We start from the raw sequence: 17,693 nt of genomic DNA on the forward strand, positions 1-17,693 counted from the left end.
ATGTCCCCTGACCACTCTTGTCTTTTGTGAACAATTTGATTATTGAGTAGTAATGATGACTTTTGACAGTTAGTGCTCACCAAATACCCATGTGCTCTCCACATTTCCCAGCCCCCTTTGCAGTGGGGTGGGGCTACGAGACTAGTTCTGGCCAGAGGACTATGAAGAAGTGACACGTGTCAATGGGCCCACAGCAATTAGGAATTCATGCATTTTCCTCTACCCTTGATTCCACTTCTGTGGCAACCATGTGTCCTAGATGGGGTTGATGCAATACGGGAGGGGACCATCCTACCCACACAGAACTTTATGTGAAGGAGAAATAAATCATAGAACTTTGAGGGTTGATCTGTAACATTGACAAGCCTATCCTTTTTAATGCAGACCTCATTTGATTTGGACAATATAAAAGTATCCTGCTTCTTGACTCTAACATTTTTCTTGTGGTTACTCATTATTTTTGCCTGCCAAGCAGCACCACTTCTTACTCTGAACAATATCCCCTATTGCAGAGGGATGATCCCTGTGGCAGTGGCTGGTTCTTGTAGCTCCTCATTGACCCACCCAGGGCACCTGATGCAAGCTAAGCCATGATCTCCTCCTCATTATTTTTGACTTGGAACCAAAAGAGTCAGCTCAGACTTTTCTAGTGACTAGATATAAAGTTTTATATACTGGAGCTCTAGGATATAAAACTGGGGGCTGCCAGCAGCCATGTTCTGATATGTGGAGAAAGCAAATCTGCAAGAGGACTGAGTTGACACAGGGAAGCAGAGACATTTAAGACCCTGCTTCCAGTTGTTCCTGAGACCTCCATGTTTCTTAATGCTTCCTTACCTTCATGTATCAAAACTTTCTTGGATTCCAAGAGGCAATAAATTCCGTCTAAGTCAGGTACCTTAGACTGTCACCAGTGTCTATCATCTGCAACCTAGTGAGTCTAACTGACATCTATCTACTCTTTCCCCTGTAGAAGTATCACCAAACTAATTTAATAGGAGTTTGGAGAAATGGTTGCCTCTGAGTTTGCCTCCACGTGGTAATGTTCCTTAAGGGTACAGGATGCTCTGATCCATAGCCAAGTATAATCTTGTCAGATGCCTTCTACCTTTCTGTCAAAAAGAGCTACATGTAGTATGGCTGCACAGAACCATGGAGAATGGGCTGGAAAATGAAAGGAGTAGGAACCCCGAAGGTACAAACTTAGCCATGCAGGAGGAAACTGAACCACAGGCTGGTTATATGGTGTTAATGGACTTAATGAGACTATCTTTAGACACCAAGGGTTATAGAGTTCTCAAGTCATGCTTCAGCAGGAAAGAGAGCGTTTTCTTTAAAATGTGTTAACTGAAATATTGCAGCAGATGCTATGGATGCCCACCAAATATCTCCTCAATCCATCCCTGAGATCACTGACAGTATCTGAGTCTCTTTTCTTGTGTGCTTCCTCAGCTCACGTGCCAGACAAGCTGGAAGTACCAGGGAGGGAGAGCCCCCAAGAGTAATTTTAATCCAAGAGGGATGAGAGTTCTTGGATAAATACTCCAATATTCTCACTCCTTGATCGGACAATTCTGAGGTGCATTCTGTTGTCTTAAAGAAACCTCAGTCGGGGGTGGGGGGAGGGGCTCCTGGGTGGCTCAGTCAGTTAAGCATCTGACTCTTGATCTCAGCTCAGGTCTTGGTCTCAGTGTCGTTGAGTTCAAGCACCACATTGAACTCCACACTGCTCATGAAGCCTATTTAAAACAAACAAACAAACAAAAAACCAACCAACCAAACAAAAAAAGGTATTTACCCTGTGTAAATACCACCACATTTCACATGTCTATCATTCTCCCCCTTTCCTGAAATTCCCTGCCATCCCTTTTGTGCTCAACCCTCTCTCACCCCCAACCCCTGATAGCCACTGATCAGTTTTATGTCTTTCTTCCAGAAGGTCATATAAATGGAATCATTCATTATATAGCTTTTTTGAGTCTAGCTCCTTTCACTTAGTAAAATGCATGTGAGATTCATTCAAGTTGTTGAGAAGATTGGTATTTTTTTTATTATTGCTGAGTAGTATTTAATACATGAATATATCATACTGTGTTTATCCATCCACCAATTGGAGAACATTTGGGTCGTTTCCAGTCTTTGAAGGTTATAGACAATGCTATTAGGTTTTTGACTGAATATACATTTTAAGAGTGGGATTGCAGAGTCATATGGTATGTTTATAAGAAGCTGTTGAATTGTTTTCCAACCAGCAAGGCAGGAGTTACAGCTGCTCCACATCCACATCAGTACTTGGTGATTCTCAGTTTTTAAAATTTTAGCCATTCTGATAGGTGTATGATGTGATCTCACTGTGATTTTAATTTTCATTTCCCCATTGACTAATTATGTTGAGCATTTTTTCATGTGCTTAATCACCATTCATGTATCTTCTTTGTGTATCTGTTCAAATCTTTAACCCATTTTTTTAAGTTTATTTATTTTGAGAGAGAGAAAGAGAGAGTGTGAGCAGGGGAGGGGCAGAGAGAGGGAGAGAGAGAATCCCAAGCAGGCTCCATGGTCAAGGCAGAGCCCTAGGGGGGGCTTGATCCCATGACTGTGAGATCATACAGATGGTGCCCCACTTACAGTGGTTTGACTCAATGATTTTTTGACTCTGTGAGGGTGTAAAAGTTATATGTATTCAGTAGAAGCTATATTTTGCATTTTGCCTCTTGATCTTTTCCCAGGCTAGCAGTATGTGGTATGCTCCTCTCCCGTAATGCTAGGTAGTGGCAGTGGACTGTGGCTCCTAGTCAGGCATACATGAGAGTTAACCATCTGGAACTTTTTTTGAGGGTCATCCCACTCAACCTTTTCAAATCACGGATATACCTTTTAATCGGAAGTCTATATTTTAACATAAAGATGGAAGAAGCTCACCATGCCCTTAGCTATTTTCCAGAGAAGCAATCTCTATTTTCTTTTTTAAAACATTTTTTAAACATTTATTTATTTTTGAGAGACAGAGAATGGGCGAGCATGAGTTGGGGGGGCGGGGGGCAGAGTGAGGGAGGGAGACACAGAACCCCAAGCAGGCTCCAGGCTCTGAGCTGTCAGCACAGAGCCTGATGCGGGGCTCGAACTCCTGGATGGCAACATCATGACTTGAGCTGAAGTCGTCATGACTTGAGCTTAACTGACTGAGTCACCCAGGCGCCCTGCAGCAGTGCCTATTTTCGCATTGCACAGCATATTGTAGAAACATGGCTTTCGTCAACTTTTATTTTATGTGGTCACATGCAAGCGTATCAGTCAATGAGCTTACAGACTGAAAACTTATGTCCTAACTTGTGGTTGTGCTTCTGTTGAAATAAATATGTGCACTCTCTCCTGTGGTCTTGACAGCAGCTCTGAGCAGGAGGCACGCCATTATCACTAGCCCAGTTTTACAAATAAGGAAACCACATCTAAGCAAAATGAAACACCTTTCCCAAAGTTGATACTTAACAAGGGGCAGAGCTTGGGCTCAACATAGATGCCCTGTCTTGAAATTTGCTGCATTTTCTGTGACACCAGTTTCACTCAAAAGAAACACAAATCAACACTAAGCAGTAAGTCCATGATCTCAAACCACTGTTCATATTTTATCATATATAGCTCAAAAAGCTCATTTATTCAATAGTAGCCAGTATGAAGAACTCATTTGTAATTCATTTCTAAACCTCTGTTATTGAAAGTATCAACAAGTGCTTAAAGTGTTTGTTAGTGATTCTGTGACAGAAGCCAAGGGATAAAACTACTTCCGTAATCTCCACATACACACTCCTCCGTTTTTCTTCACTGGCTACTGTTCAGTTCAGATTGACATTCAAGATGCAAACAAAATTTGTTGAATCAGACCAGGTTATTGGTTGTAGCTCAGAATCTCTGACAGCAAGTGTGATGGTCTCCAGTCAGCCAGAAATCAAGATCAGCCCCCATAAGTTCCAGACAGTTTCTGAGAAAATAAGGCTTTTCAAAAAAACATTTTCTAGAATGCTGAACTGAGATGGCTTCTAACTTGAAAGACCATTCAGCAGACTTGCATCATGGCTAAAAAAACCAGAATTGGGGCACTTGGGTGGCTCAGTTGGTTGAGTGCACAGCTCTTGATTTCGGCTCCAGTCATGGTCTCACAGTTGGTGAGATCGAGCCTTGTATCAGGCTCTGCTCTAACAGTGTGGGGTCTGCTTAGGATTCTCTGCCTCTCTCTCTGTCCTCCTCCACTTGCATGTGCTTGCCCTCTCTCTAAAATAAAAAAAAGAAAAAAAGAAAAAGAAATGATCTAGCCAAGTCTGCCTATAATGATTTCCACATGCTTTAAATAGGCATAAGCAGCTATAACAGAAGTGTCAGATGAGGCTATTACGCTATTTAGTCTTTAAAAGTCAATAAACATTCTAGCAAACTCATATGCTTGCTCTTATTTTTTTTTAAGGTGGTGAAGAGGGGAATTAGAGACCATTATTTATTTAAAAACTATTCATTCTACAAATATTAGTCCACTGTGTACCAGTCACACAATCTAAGTGAATGTATTATTTTCTTATGTTAATAATGGGAATTAAGTAAGTTTTGGTTAAGATACAAGTGGCAATACCAGGCATACCTGAGCATACATGAAACCCCAAATATTAGTTGTTTTAGAACATTAAAAAATTTTCTTTTAATGTTTATTTATTTTTGAAGGTGAGAGAGACAGAGCATGAGCGGGGGAGGAGCAGAGAGAGAGGGAGACACAGAATCCGAAGCAGGCTCCAGGCTCCGAGCTGCCGGCACAGAGCCCCATGCGGGGCTCAAACTCACAAACTGTGAGATCATGACTTGAGTGGAAGTCGGACACTTAACTGACTGAGCCACCGAGGTGCCCCTGTTTTAGCACATTTTTTAGATCAACAAATGCACTTTCGAAGTATTCATGCCAGATACTATAAATATCATTGTGTTAGGTAATTCTGTCAGAGTTAAATCAGTGTCGTGAATGTTTAGAGATAATGTAGAGAGTGAGCTTACTATGCCTAAAACAACCAGGGGGATGAGATGGAAAAGGGGTGGTTGAGAGTAGGGGATGCAGGTGGTGGACAGTGAAGTGAAAGAAACAAGGGGACCTAGAGTAATAGAAAGCTGAATGTAAACGTAATCCCATCACTTGTTTGCTCAAAACCTTCAAATGCTGAGAACACCACTGATCGTTTCCTACCCAATAGCTCTGACTCTTCCTTTCCTTTCCTTCTCTGCAGATAGAAGCCATTTCCCATCTCAAAGGGTGAAAATGCCACATATGCACTTTCCCAGAATTCAGCGCAGCTAGGAGTTCACATGTGACTGGGTTCTGGCCAATGAGAATGGGGAATTCTGCTAGAAGCTTCTGGAAAAGACTTTCTTCCCTGTTTGCACAGACTCAGCCTACCTTTTCCAGGCCATTGAACATAATTTTGTAAAGATCTGATCCTTGCAATTGCTGCACCGATTTGGGCACTATAAGAGGAGATATCATGGGACAATAAGAAGAGGTGCCACACAGAGAATGGCAGACAGAAAGATGAACCCACCCAGGGACCACACTTCTCATTATGTGAAATGTTAAAAAAAGTTTTCCTTGTTTAAGTCACTTTTAGTTGAGTTTTTTGTTGTTGCTACCTGCAGCTGAAAACATCCTAATGAACACACTTCATTACTGCCTTAGGATAAAGGTGAAATCATTTCCTGTAACCAATAAAGATTTCAAACTTGAATAATCTGGCCCCCTCTGCCTTTCTAGGCTCATCTCTCATTTCTGCATTCTTTATTTTTTTTTCAATTCTCTAGCCAAAGACACTCTCTTTCCTTTTCAGGCTAGCTGGAGCCACTCCAACCATTCCTACTTTAACTGGTCCTTACTGATCATCCATTAGAACTTGGTGAGGGGCACCTGGGTTGGCTCAGTAGGTTAAGCATCCGACTTTGGCTCAGGTCATGATCTCGGGGTTCCTGTGTTCGAGCCCTGCATGGGGCTCTGTGGTGACAGCTCAGAGCCTGGAGCTTACTTCGGATTCTGCGTCTCCTTCTCTTTCTGCCCCTTCCCCACTTAGACTCTCTCTCTCTCTCTCTAAATAAACATTAAAAAAAAAAAAAAAAAGAACTTGATGAAATGTCACATCCTCCTAGAAGCTTCTACTGACCACCCAGAGTATGTATCTGCCACATTTACGAAGTCCCTAGAAATCTGAACTTCCACAGTTATAGCACACATTCCATTTTACTGTAACTGCTTAACAAATCGTCTAGACCATGAAGGTTGGGTTTGTGGCTCTCTTGGTCATTACTGAATCCTAAGAATCTATATGGTACCTAGCAGTCATATCTGTGGAACATGTGAATAAGCAAAATAATTTCAAAGATCAATTAGAAAAAGGCAAACATCTCACTAGAAAAATACACAAAGACATGATAGGCAATTTCCAAATGGTTATAAACAGATGAAAAGATGGCCAGCCCCTATAACAATAGAGAAATACAAATTAAAAGAATAATATTTTTCAGGGCACCTCGCTGGCTCAGTTGGTAGAATATGCGATTCTTGACCTTGGGGTTGTGAGTTCAAGCCCTATGTTGGGCGTAGAACTTACTTAAAAATACATACATACGTGGGGTGCCTGGGTGGCTCAGTTGGTTAGATGTCCTACTTCAGTTCAGGTAATGATCTTGTGGTCCGTGGGTTCAAGCCCCTCATTGAGCCCTGGTGCTCACAGCTCACAGCCTGGAGCCCACTTCGGATTCTGTGTCTCCTTCTTTCTCTGCCCCTCTCAAATAAATAAATATTTAAAAAAATTTAAAAAACACACATACATACATACCTACATAAAGGTATAAAAACAGAGTAATGTTTTTCACCAACAGATTGACAAAATGAACAAAGGTTTTTCCCATGTTGGGAATGTTGCAGTGAAATGGGTACTCTGAGATACTGTAAGAGCAAGTGTAAATTGCATAAATTTTCTAACCATAAAATATCAATACTTAAACTTGCCTACCATCTAACCTAGTAATTTATTTAGAATGCATTCCAAGAAAATAATCAATGTACAAAGATGTTTGTATATGGATGTTCACCATAGTATTGTTTAACATTAAAAACTGTAAGCAACTTAAATGTACATCCATACAGAACTTGTGCACACACAGTAGAATTCTATAAAGCTTTAAAAAAGATGAGACAGGAAAAACCTAGATGTCTTGATTTGGATAAATGTTCATAATACGTGTATAACTGAAAAAAGCAAGTATCAAGTATTAGTAAATAATGATGCCACTTAAAATACATGTTAAAAATTAAATACCAAATTTAAAACAATTAAACTGATTAATAAATCAGTTGAAACACACTGTTCAGAGAACATCTTGGACCAAGATGAACATATCCAGCCACTAGTTTTGGAACTTTTCAGTCAGCGAATGTTCACTTTACATTCACAACAGTTAATCATACTCCAAAAAGGCACACATTATAAAGTGGGTCACTTAGAGTGAAAATTATAGCAATGTTTAGGATTACCGGGACCCTAAATTTACACACACACACACACAGACACACACACACACACAGAAAAGATCTAGTTTTGCAAATTTTCACCCAGTGATGCTTATCTTCCCTAACTAGTCCTATTTTTTGCCTCTTAAAAATGTATATATTTATTTTACACTAAAGCTGATTTGATAAGACTCTTCTCATATGAAGAGAAATAAGCTTCTAATAAAAATGAAGAAATGCTTGTTTTTCTTTTTCCTGTTGGACAGCCTAAAAAGAGGGGAGAAGTTTAAGATGTTAACTGAATAACAAAATGTGGGAAAAAATCTGGGTGCAAACTACTTTCTTCCATCAAGCCTCCAGGTGAGAACCCCATTTTCACTCTCACTTGCGAGGTGCCAGCTGGTGTCAAGCCCTGGGTCTTTGGGGGATTCCTCGGTGTAAGGTTGCTTCTCAGTGCTCTCCCATCAGATTTAGGATTGGGTTTCTCCGTATTTGTTTACATGCTTTGCAGTTGCCCAAACTGTATTGCTGGTGTTTTCTTTCATTCTCTTTATCCTTGTTTGTTTATGCCTTAAAATAATGATGACAACAGCACATCCTTTTCATGTTTTTATCAGAGGATTTAGAACAGAGTGGATAGAAATGTGTATGTTTAGCCTGCCATCTTGAAACCATAAAATGTGACAATCCCTGTAAAGTTTGGAGCACGGTCCCCTGGTCGATGCTGTCGGCTGCTATTATTTTTATTAGTGGTCTTGTTCTCTCACATCTGACTGCTTGGCCTCTTTCTTGGCTTGTCTTTCTCCTTGTCCTGTCTAAGCTTAGATATTTCCTAAGATTCTACTCTCTTATTGTTGAAGCTCACGTATGATTTCAATTCAGATGGCACCCAATTGTATACATTATCTCCTATTTCTTCCGGGCTACAGACTCATTTTCCAATAATCAGTGCAATTCTGACACTAGCAAGCCTCATATGCCTGATGCTGAGCTCCTTATCCATAAAACCAGGGATCCCTGAACACCTCTCTTTCTTTCTTTCTTTCTTTCTTTCTTTCTTTCTTTCTTTCTTTCTTTCTTCTTTCTTTCTTTCTTTTTTTTTCCATTTAGGAATTGGCATCACCAAATCCTTGAAGCCTTGAAACCTGCCTGTTAGTTCAAATGTCTTATTTTCCCTTAACCTCTACACTCAATCATTTGTCAAATTATGTACCTTCCCTTTTGGAAATGGCTTTCATTTCCATCTTTTTTTTTTTTTTTCACTGCTTGTCCGGTGGGAAAAAAATCTACTTTACTAGCCATTAAAGATTTCTTTCTAAAGGGCAATTCTTAATAATGACTAAATGAACTGAATCCTCAGTCTTTCCTCCTAACACTCGTAGTCTCTCCACATTCCAGACAAGTTAGAGTATTGTAGACAATTGTTAATTGTAACAATTGTTAATTTAGCATTTGACCTTTGATTGTTTATAAGTGATTCTCCAAAAGGCCAGAGGCATTGCTAATTTATTATTTTCCTGAAGCACAATTCAAGTTCCATGTGCTATAAAGTTGGAAATAGGAAAAGTCACTTAATTATAAGTTGGCCTTGCCAACTGACCCACAACCACACCTCAATCTGGTTTTGTTGTTTTCTATTTATCATCATTGTAGTCAGCAATTTTTGTTAAAGTTCTGAAGGGACCATCTATATTTTCCCACTTTACTGTCTTCCAGAAGCACAAGTATATGCTAGAAATGGCCTTTGTGATTCTTGTTTTATAGACAGAACTCGTGTCAAGGGTTACTCTCCTTGCTGATCCTTGAGAACGCCCCCTGCGTTCTGGTTTCCAGAGCCTTGCCTTCATTGTTTCCTCCTCTAGTGGTTTCATTATATATTGCTCCCTAAGTACCCCCCCCCCCCCCCCAAACCTAGTGGTTTAAAGTGATAATCGTTAATTTGCTCACAAATGTGTTTACAGTCTGGTCAGGATTCTGACACAACAGCTTGTCTCTGTTTCATGTGATATCGGCTGGAGTGGCTCAGTGTGGACGATCTACCTCCAAGATGGCTCACTCACAAGGCTGGTGGCTGGCATGGGCTGTCACAGGGAGCTCCGATGAAGCTGTGGGTAGCGGGGTTTGGGGAGACGGCTAGGGCTTGGATTTCTTCCATGTGGGCCTCTTCAGGTGGCTGCTTGGGATTTCTCATTACATGAAAGCTGGGTTCCAAGATGGAGGAAGCAGGAGCTGCCAGACAGAATCCTGTCTGGGCTCAGAATTCCCAGAATGTTTCTCCTCCAAACTCTCTTCGTCAAAGCAGAAACAGGCCCAGCTCAGATTCAAGGGGAGGGCACAGAAGTTACAACTCTTGATGGCAAGAGTGGCAATGCATGTACAAAATGGTGACATTTTGGGGGGCTATGTTTGAAGACTAGTTACCACCACTCACTCACCATATTGCCACAACAATACATGTCCCTCTCATATAAAAAATACACTTATCTTTCCCTCTAAAACATGAAAATATCCATCCCATTATACATTTGTTCATAGTCTCGGATGGGGGCGAATAAGGGCCAAACCTGACCTGTGGACTATTTTTGTACATAAGAATGGTTTTTATATTTTTAAAGGGGTATAAAAAACAAAATCAAGAATAGGAACCATCACACAAATTTGACCTGCAAAGCCTCAAATATTTACTCTCTGGTCCTGTACAGAAAAAGTTTGCCAACTGCTGGTCTAGGATATCCCCTTTTAAATGGGGTCTAAATGTAGGTGTGGCTCCTGCAGACGTCCTTCCTTGACTATGGCTCCTCAGGCATGAATTCTCTTGATCTGAAGACCAGTGAACTAAACAAAGTATCTGTCTCTCACACACTCAACATCTAATGGTAAGATAGGGACAGAAAACCTGTAATAGACACTCTCATTCAAAAAGGGGAGAGGCAGGGAGCCTGGGCGGCTCAGTTTGTTAAGCATCCCATTCGGCTCAGGTCATGATCTCACAGTTCATGAGTTGGAGCCCCGCATCAGGCTCTGTGCTGACAGCTTGGAGCCCGGAGTCTGCTTTGGACTCTATGTCTCTCTCTCTCTCTGCCCTTCCCCTGCTCACTCACTCTCTCTCAAAAATAAATAAACATTAAAAAAAAATTAAAACAACAACAAAAAAGGGCGGGGGGAGAGGGGCACCTGGGTGGCTCAGTCAGTTGAGCGTCCAACTTGGGCTCAGGTCATGACCTCACGGTTCAAGAGTTCGAACCTCACATTGGGCTTGCTGCTGTCAGCCTGTCAGCGAAGAGCCCACTTTGCTTCAGAGCCTCTGTCTCCCTCTCTCTGCCCCTCCCCCACTTGCACTCTCCCCCAAATAAATAAATACAAAAAAGGGAAGAAAAGGAGAGGGACATGGAAAGTGACCCATATCAATTCTGAAATTCATCTGTTCAAATGACACCAGTTCCTTCACTCGGCTCACTCCTGCTCTCTGGAAATGATTCTCAGGGGCTTTATGCTCCATCTTGAGTCATCCTCCCTTTTGAAAACAACCCATCATGGCAGATGAGTAGCGTCCTCAGCCTGCTTCCTGCCTGTAAAGTTGTAGCTCCAGAGGCCTCTTTTCATTATGAACAGTCTCTTTTTCAGTGCAAGCTAGGAGAGATCCTTTAAAAGCCATAGGTTTCGGGGCGCCTGGGTGGCGCAGTCGGTTAAGCGTCCGACTTCAGCCAGGTCACGATCTCGCGGTCCGTGAGTTCGAGCCCCGCGTCAGGCTCTGGGCTGATGGCTCGGAGCCTGGAGCCTGTTTCCGGTTCTGTGTCTCCCTCTCTCTCTGCCCCTCCCCCGTTCATGCTATGTCTCTCTCTGTCCCAAAAATAAATAAAAAACGTTGAAAAAAAAAAATTAAAAAAAAATAAAAATTAAAAAAAAAAAAATAAAAGCCATAGGTTTCGTATACTTCAAGTCATAATCATGTCCCTTAGGCAAAAGCCATACTCCTATTTCTTTCCAACGGAGGCCCTTCTCTGCACTGGGCCAGTGTGAGATTGGTGTGGGCAACACCATCCAGATTTTTAGAAGCCCTGCTATCTAGTTGAAAGGATCTATTGGTACCACCTTAAATCTTTGAGTTATCAATTTATCTATTGCTGCATAACAAGGTACCCAAACTTAATGGCTTAAAACAGCAATCTGTTATTACCTCACAGTTTCTGTTGATTAGAACACCAAGGCTCTGCTTAAGCTGGGGTCTTTTGCCTCAGGTCTCTCAAAACCTGCAACCAAGGTGTCAGCTGGGGCTGTGGTCTTGTTTCAGTCAACTCAGGGTACCATAACAAAATATCATAGTTCTGGAAGTTCACAAGTCCAAGATCACGGTGCCAGCCAGTCTAGTTCTTGGTGAAGGGCTTCTTCCCGGTTTGGGGATGGCCACCTTCTCGCTGTATCCTCACAGAGCAGACAACAGAAGCTCTGATGTCTCATAAGGGCACTAATCCCATCATGCGGGCTCCATTCTCATGACCTCATCTAAACTTAATTACCTCCCAAAGGCTCTAATACCATCACATTGGGGGTTAGAGCTTCATTATATGAATTTGGGAGGGGTACAAACATTCAGTCCATAACAGGTGTCATTTAAGGCTGCAGTTATGGAAGATCCATTTCCAAGCTTGTCACATGGTTGTTGGCGGCAGGATTCAGTTCCTTGTGCATTGTTGGATTGAAAGTGCCATTTCCTTACTGGTACTTGGATGGAAGCCTCCACTGCTCCTTGTCACATGGGCCTCTCTCTAGGGCCACTGGCATCACAGTAGCTGGCTTCCATCAAAGGTAGCAACTGAGAGAGCAAAGAGGGTGTGTAAAAAGGGAGCCATGGTCTCTCTGTAATCTGATCTTAGAAGTGATATCCATCACTTTTACCAGGCTCTGTTCATTAAAAGCAAGCTCACACTCAAGGGGAGGGGATTGCACAAGGGCTTGAAGACCAGGAGGTAGGGAACATTGGGGGCCATGGTGGAGGCTGCCTACCACAGGATCTTTGAGCTGTACCCTTGTCTTGAACTTCACCTAAGGCCATATCCCCGCCCCCCCCACCCCCCCGCCCCGGCTTTTTTTTTAAATGTTTATTTATTTTTGAGAGAGTGAGACAGAGTGTGAGCAGGGGAGGGACAGGGAGAGAGGGAGACCCAGAATCTGAAGCAGGCTCCAGGCTCCGAGCTGTCAGCACACAGCCTGACATGGGGCTTGTACTCAAGAACCAAGAGACCATGATCTGAGCCACCCAAAGGTCATATTTTCATGATCGCACCCTGGATTTGACCTTTGCTCCGAGGCCATTTCTTATTTTGAGAGTTTTGTCCTCTGGAGAAACTAGGAACGACAGTTTTATTTCAAACCCAGGAAGTCCTGGCTTCTTTATGTTTCCTCTAAATTGGGATAAAAATTGAACAGTTTCTTTCTTTTTTTTTTTTTTTGGCTCATCTCACTTGTAGTATAAGTATCTGAAAGAAATTCTTCAACTTTTTTTTTTCTAGTTTTTTAATATTTATTTTTGAGAGAAAGAGAGACAGAGAGCAAGTGGGGGAGGGGCAGAGAGAGAGGGAGACAGAATCTGAAGCAGGCTCCAGGCTCTGAGCTGTCAGCACAGAACCCGACACGGGGCCCAAACTCAACAAACCTGAGATCATGACCTGGGCCAAAGTCGGACACTTAACCAACTGAGACACCCAGGTGCCCCCCAAAATTCTTCAACCTTTACAACATCTATCCAAATATCTCCTTAACCAGATCCACTTGTTCATTAGGTATCTTTTCTATCTTACATGTACCAGCAATCTTGTTCAGCTAATTGTTTTTCCAATAGATAAATCGGGTCCCCCTCTCTCTAGCCTGTTATGACAATACTCACTGCCCCATAGTAATGCTCTTCACTAGTAGATTCCTCAAAGTTCTTCCAGCTTCCATCCTCCACCTGGTCCCAAAGCCACTGCCACATGTTCTAAGTTTCTACACACCAGGACGTTACCTCTAGATATGCACTTATGTCTCAGTTATCTATTGCTGTATAACAAGCCACCTTCAAACTCAGTGTTTTAAAACAACGGCATTTACTTTTTGGCTAACAGTTTTGCAGTTTGGACATGACTCTGGAGACAGCTCATCTCTCTTCCGTGTGGCATCAGCTGGGGCAGCTCAACCAGGGCTGGAGTATCCACTTCTAAGAGAACTCACTCAAAAGGCTGGCAATTGGTACCAGCTGTCCGCGGAGAGCGTTCAGCTGGAGCTGTGAGTCTGGGACCTACTTCTCTTCCACGCGAGCCTCTCCACGTGGCTGCAAGGGCTTCCACAAAAGATCGGAGGGAAGTGATTGAATCTCACAACTATTTAGGAGGTAAAAATCAAGAGGATGTTGCCCAACAATGTGAATATATATACTCCACACTACTGGACTGTGCGCTGAAGAATGGCAAATACGGTTGTGTGTTTTTTAAAGCTACAATTATAAACTAATAAATAAAATTGGGGAAGATGATGATGGCCTGGAGGTGTTGGGGGGGGTAGGGCGAGAGATGTCAAGGATGACAAAACTCTAAAACATAGCCTCTGGCCTCGAGAACTTTTTGGGTCTAGCAGAGGAGGCAGAAGTGTTAACAGATAATCACAATTCACGTGGTAGATACTGTAGCTTTCTGCTGCCAACACAGGCACAAAACCCATGCCATGCAAACTACCTCAAAATAGATCTTCAATGTCTGCAATTCCCAGAGACATTTAAGATGTAATTATAGGTTTGGATTTCTTAAAGCAAGCCTCAGAATGAACACTGCCAGAGAAACAGAGATAAGTAATAAAACTACAGGTGCGTACAATATTTCCCTTTCAATCTAGTCTGTAACCTTGCAGGTTAGAAGCAAAGCGGTAAAGTAGCGGGCAGGAGAGAAAGCAGATGTTTCGTGGTCATTAGCCCTACTTTCCTAGGATACAAAATCCCTTTGTTGTCTCATAGGTAGCTTGTAGGGCGACTGGAAGCTAGTGCTGCTGAGATCTCAGTTTTGAAACTTTCTTTCTTTGAGGTAGTAAACAGGTCAGAAAGATCACTTATATCCTGAATGATCCCTTTCCCCTAAGTTTCATAAACAGCCAAAGTCTATTTACAGATTTTCATTGGGTTTTGTTGGTACTGTATGACCCTACTGTTTTTGCAGGTAAGTCTACACCATTCTTCATGGGAAGGACAGAAAACAGGAGTCCTTCTTTTCATGGCATATAACCCCCATCCCCATATACTTCTCTGAAAACACCTTGAATGTCATGCTTACCATTGGGATATGTTCTAGGCCTCCCTTCTGTATTGTTAATTGCCTGATGTGTTAGGTGGACCGGCTGAGTGGTGGGATTTTTTATTTTTGAGATCTCATCAGTTGTCTCCACAAATGTTCTCTACCTAGGGTCTCCCCCTGCAAAATAACGACTAAAGATCACTACCATGACTCTGCTAGTGCCCTCGTGGGGGCTCTCCAGGCTGAGACGCCTCCACTAATTCAGAACCTTCTGCAGGGTCTTGGAAGGATCTGATGATGTCATTCATGCCTGAGAATCAATATCTGATAAGATTTAATGTGTTCATTCATTCAAAAATAATTACTGAATGCCTACTATGCATGAGGCACTATCTAGATGTTGGGAACACAACAATGAACAAATCAAGATTCTCTCATTGCCCGTATTTTCATTTTTTTTTTTTTTAACGTTTATTTATTTTTCAGACAGAGAGAGACACAGCATGAACGGGGGAGGGGCAGAGAGAGAGAGGGAGACACAGAATCGGAAGCCGGCTCCAGGCTCTGAGCCATCAGCCCAGAGCCCGACGCGGGGCACGAACCCGTGGACCGCGAGATCGTGACCTGAGCCGAAGTCGGACGCTTAACCGACTGAGCCACCCAGGCGCCCCTCATTTTTTATCCCAGAGGTTTTTAACTGTTAACAATGGACAAAGTGCTGGCTTGGCTTAAAGACAAAGGAATCAGGTTCTACATTTGGAATTAAGCCACATTTCCCTGGGTGGGGGTAGGGGAGGTTCTCCCAGCATCCTGGAATCCTACAACATCTTCCACCTACTCATAAGTGGAGTCTGACTGGAACCATCAATGACTAGATCAATTGTCATTTTTCTTGGGCCTTTGCCAGGCTCCAGCAAGACAATATCTTTCTGTGGAGTGTATTCAGTAACAGGCACTGGCCAAGGAGGGCAAAGTGCCGGCAGTATCGGAGGCACAGGGGCCAAGACCACCACTCAGCCATTGATCAGGAAGACATTGCCCCCTCGTGGTTCCTTATGTAACTGAGGGACGGATTGGGAATGGACTGGGCTGTCCAAGTTTCCAGATTAATTGTGGCCCTTGCCTCTTCCGAACTCCCATTGCAATTTCGAGATTCTTGGTTTATTTTCATCCAACATACACATTTTCTCCCATAGAGAGACATGACATCAGGACAGCAATTAAATCTATCAAAATCTTCCGACTCCCCCTACCCCCCAACCCAAGGAAAATCCAATAGGTAAATCGAATTATTACCACTCTCTCTCTTTTTTTTTTTTTTTTTTTTTTGTCACCATGCTCTGAACACAAGTCTTTTCTTTGCTTTCTACAATTTCAACCAGAATCCCTGGAGTTGTTTTGGGTATCTTGTCTCTAGGACACCAGTTTAAACTCCCTAAAAGCAGGAGTCTTATCTTCACCCCCAGCCCCACCCCACTCCTACCAGCACTTAAACCAGTATAGGGTGAAGAATGTTGGGGGGCGGGGGTGAGGGGCAGAGAGAGATAAACAGTGAAGCAAGCCAATAATTAGAAATTGTGATTGGTGCTGTGCTGGAAAGGAACAGCATGCTGTGTGAGAGAATTCCTGGGCATGGGAAGTGAGGGAGAACCTACTGATATAAGCAGTTTAAAATTTGTGTTTATGATACAGGAATGGAGAAGCTCTCTATGACCCCGGAAAAGTGGAAATTTCCTTAATAACGTTAGGTTCCATGTACTGTCGACTTAAACTGGGCAGGAATGGATGCTGGGTGCTGTAGCTGTACCAACCTGTCATGTCCTCTGATTGCAACCCTCTGGGAGGTAACTGGAACTATTCCCATTTCACAGGTGAGGAAACAGAAACCCACAGTCCTTCCGAGGTTGGTGCATAAACAGGCGTGCTGTGCTGACCTCCCAGAATGCTGAGCCCTCTTCCTTCTTCAAGCTGCTTTGACCCTCTCTGAAGATCATCTGTGTTGGCCTCCAGTTCGGCGGGCTGTGAGGAACATTCACTTAGCCAACAAATATTTACTGATTGCTTCCTATATACCAGGTAGCGTATTTAAATGGCCGTGGGACTATAAAGATAAACAGGGCACGGTGTGGTCTAGCAGGGAGGCTCTCCAGAAGAGTAAGGGAGGCAGCCAGGTAAACAAATAATTCCAGAACGGCCTGATAAAGGCGGTGAGAGGAGCCTGAGCAGGGGCCCGTAAAGCCTCGCGGAGAGCGACGGCCGGTGCGGGGAGGCTGGAAGGTTTGGGAGGACCCGGCGTTGGCGGGGGGTTTGAAGCTGTGTCCTGAAAACGCTGGCCCGGAGCGGGGGGCCCCAGGACGTCGCTCGTTCCCTCGCATCCTGTCATCTCAAGCTGCCAACTAGGAAGGCAGGAAATGGGTGTAAGCCGGTACTGAAAAGGAGGGGCAGGCTTAGGGATAGGGGTGCGAATCCCCGCGGGAAGCAAGCCCACGGCAGTAGCCCATCACACTTCACGGGCGTCGCGCTGGCCCGGCCTGGCTCCCCGAAGCCCCTCTCCAAGCTGGCGCGCACCGCCACGCGAGTTCGCCAACTCCGGCCCGGTCCGGCCACCGGGGCCCACGGGGGCGCGAGGGAGCTGGAGGACCCGGCCTCCTTCCCTCCCCCGCCTCGGCCCTCGCCCTCCGACCTACCGCGGAGTTGGGGGCTGGGGTCGGCCGCTTCCGCCTGCCGCCCGCGGCCCCTCCCCGGCGCGCGCCATCCGGCCGCGGGGCAGCCGCCCCCGGCGCAGCCCCTCCTCCCGCTGGGGGCTTCTCAGTCCCGCGTCCCGTCCCTCTGGGCTAAACCCGGCAGCCCTCGTCTAGGGAGGGAGGAGGGGGGAGGAGGAGGAGGAGAGGGAGGAGAGAGGGGAG

The 17,693-nt window shown here is 43.8% G+C and overlaps 1 protein-coding gene and 1 long non-coding RNA gene across 6 annotated transcripts in view; one reads left to right on the forward strand and one right to left on the reverse strand.

Moving 5' to 3' along the window:
* Window positions 1-3,246: 3,246 nt before the first annotated feature.
* LOC131506515 (uncharacterized) lies at window positions 3,247-17,626 on the reverse strand. Of its 4 annotated transcripts, none has more exons than XR_009258994.1 (4): window positions 17,475-17,626; window positions 16,599-17,215; window positions 6,648-6,805; window positions 3,247-4,269 (listed from the first exon to the last, which is right to left on the reverse strand). It is a non-coding gene; the product is annotated as an uncharacterized LOC131506515 (long non-coding RNA). The 4 variants fall into 4 exon arrangements; XR_009258996.1 differs by having other exon boundaries at window positions 6,644-6,805; XR_009258995.1 differs by lacking the exons at window positions 3,247-4,269; window positions 6,648-6,805 and adding an exon at window positions 13,598-13,887.
* Window positions 17,101-17,693, forward strand: part of RBPMS (RNA binding protein, mRNA processing factor) — a 185,001-nt gene continuing 184,408 nt past the window's right edge. For both annotated transcript variants that reach the window (XR_009258992.1, XM_058720182.1), the window contains exon 1: window positions 17,101-17,212. Coding sequence is in view for 1 of the 2 variants with exons in the window: in XM_058720182.1 (XP_058576165.1) it covers window positions 17,199-17,212 (14 nt within the window). In the remaining variant the exon portion in view is untranslated. The remainder of the gene's footprint in view (window positions 17,213-17,693) is intronic.

The sequence above is a fragment of the Neofelis nebulosa genome, chromosome 3 (genome assembly GCF_028018385.1).
Source record: "Neofelis nebulosa isolate mNeoNeb1 chromosome 3, mNeoNeb1.pri, whole genome shotgun sequence".
Taxonomy (NCBI): Eukaryota; Metazoa; Chordata; class Mammalia; order Carnivora; family Felidae; genus Neofelis; species Neofelis nebulosa.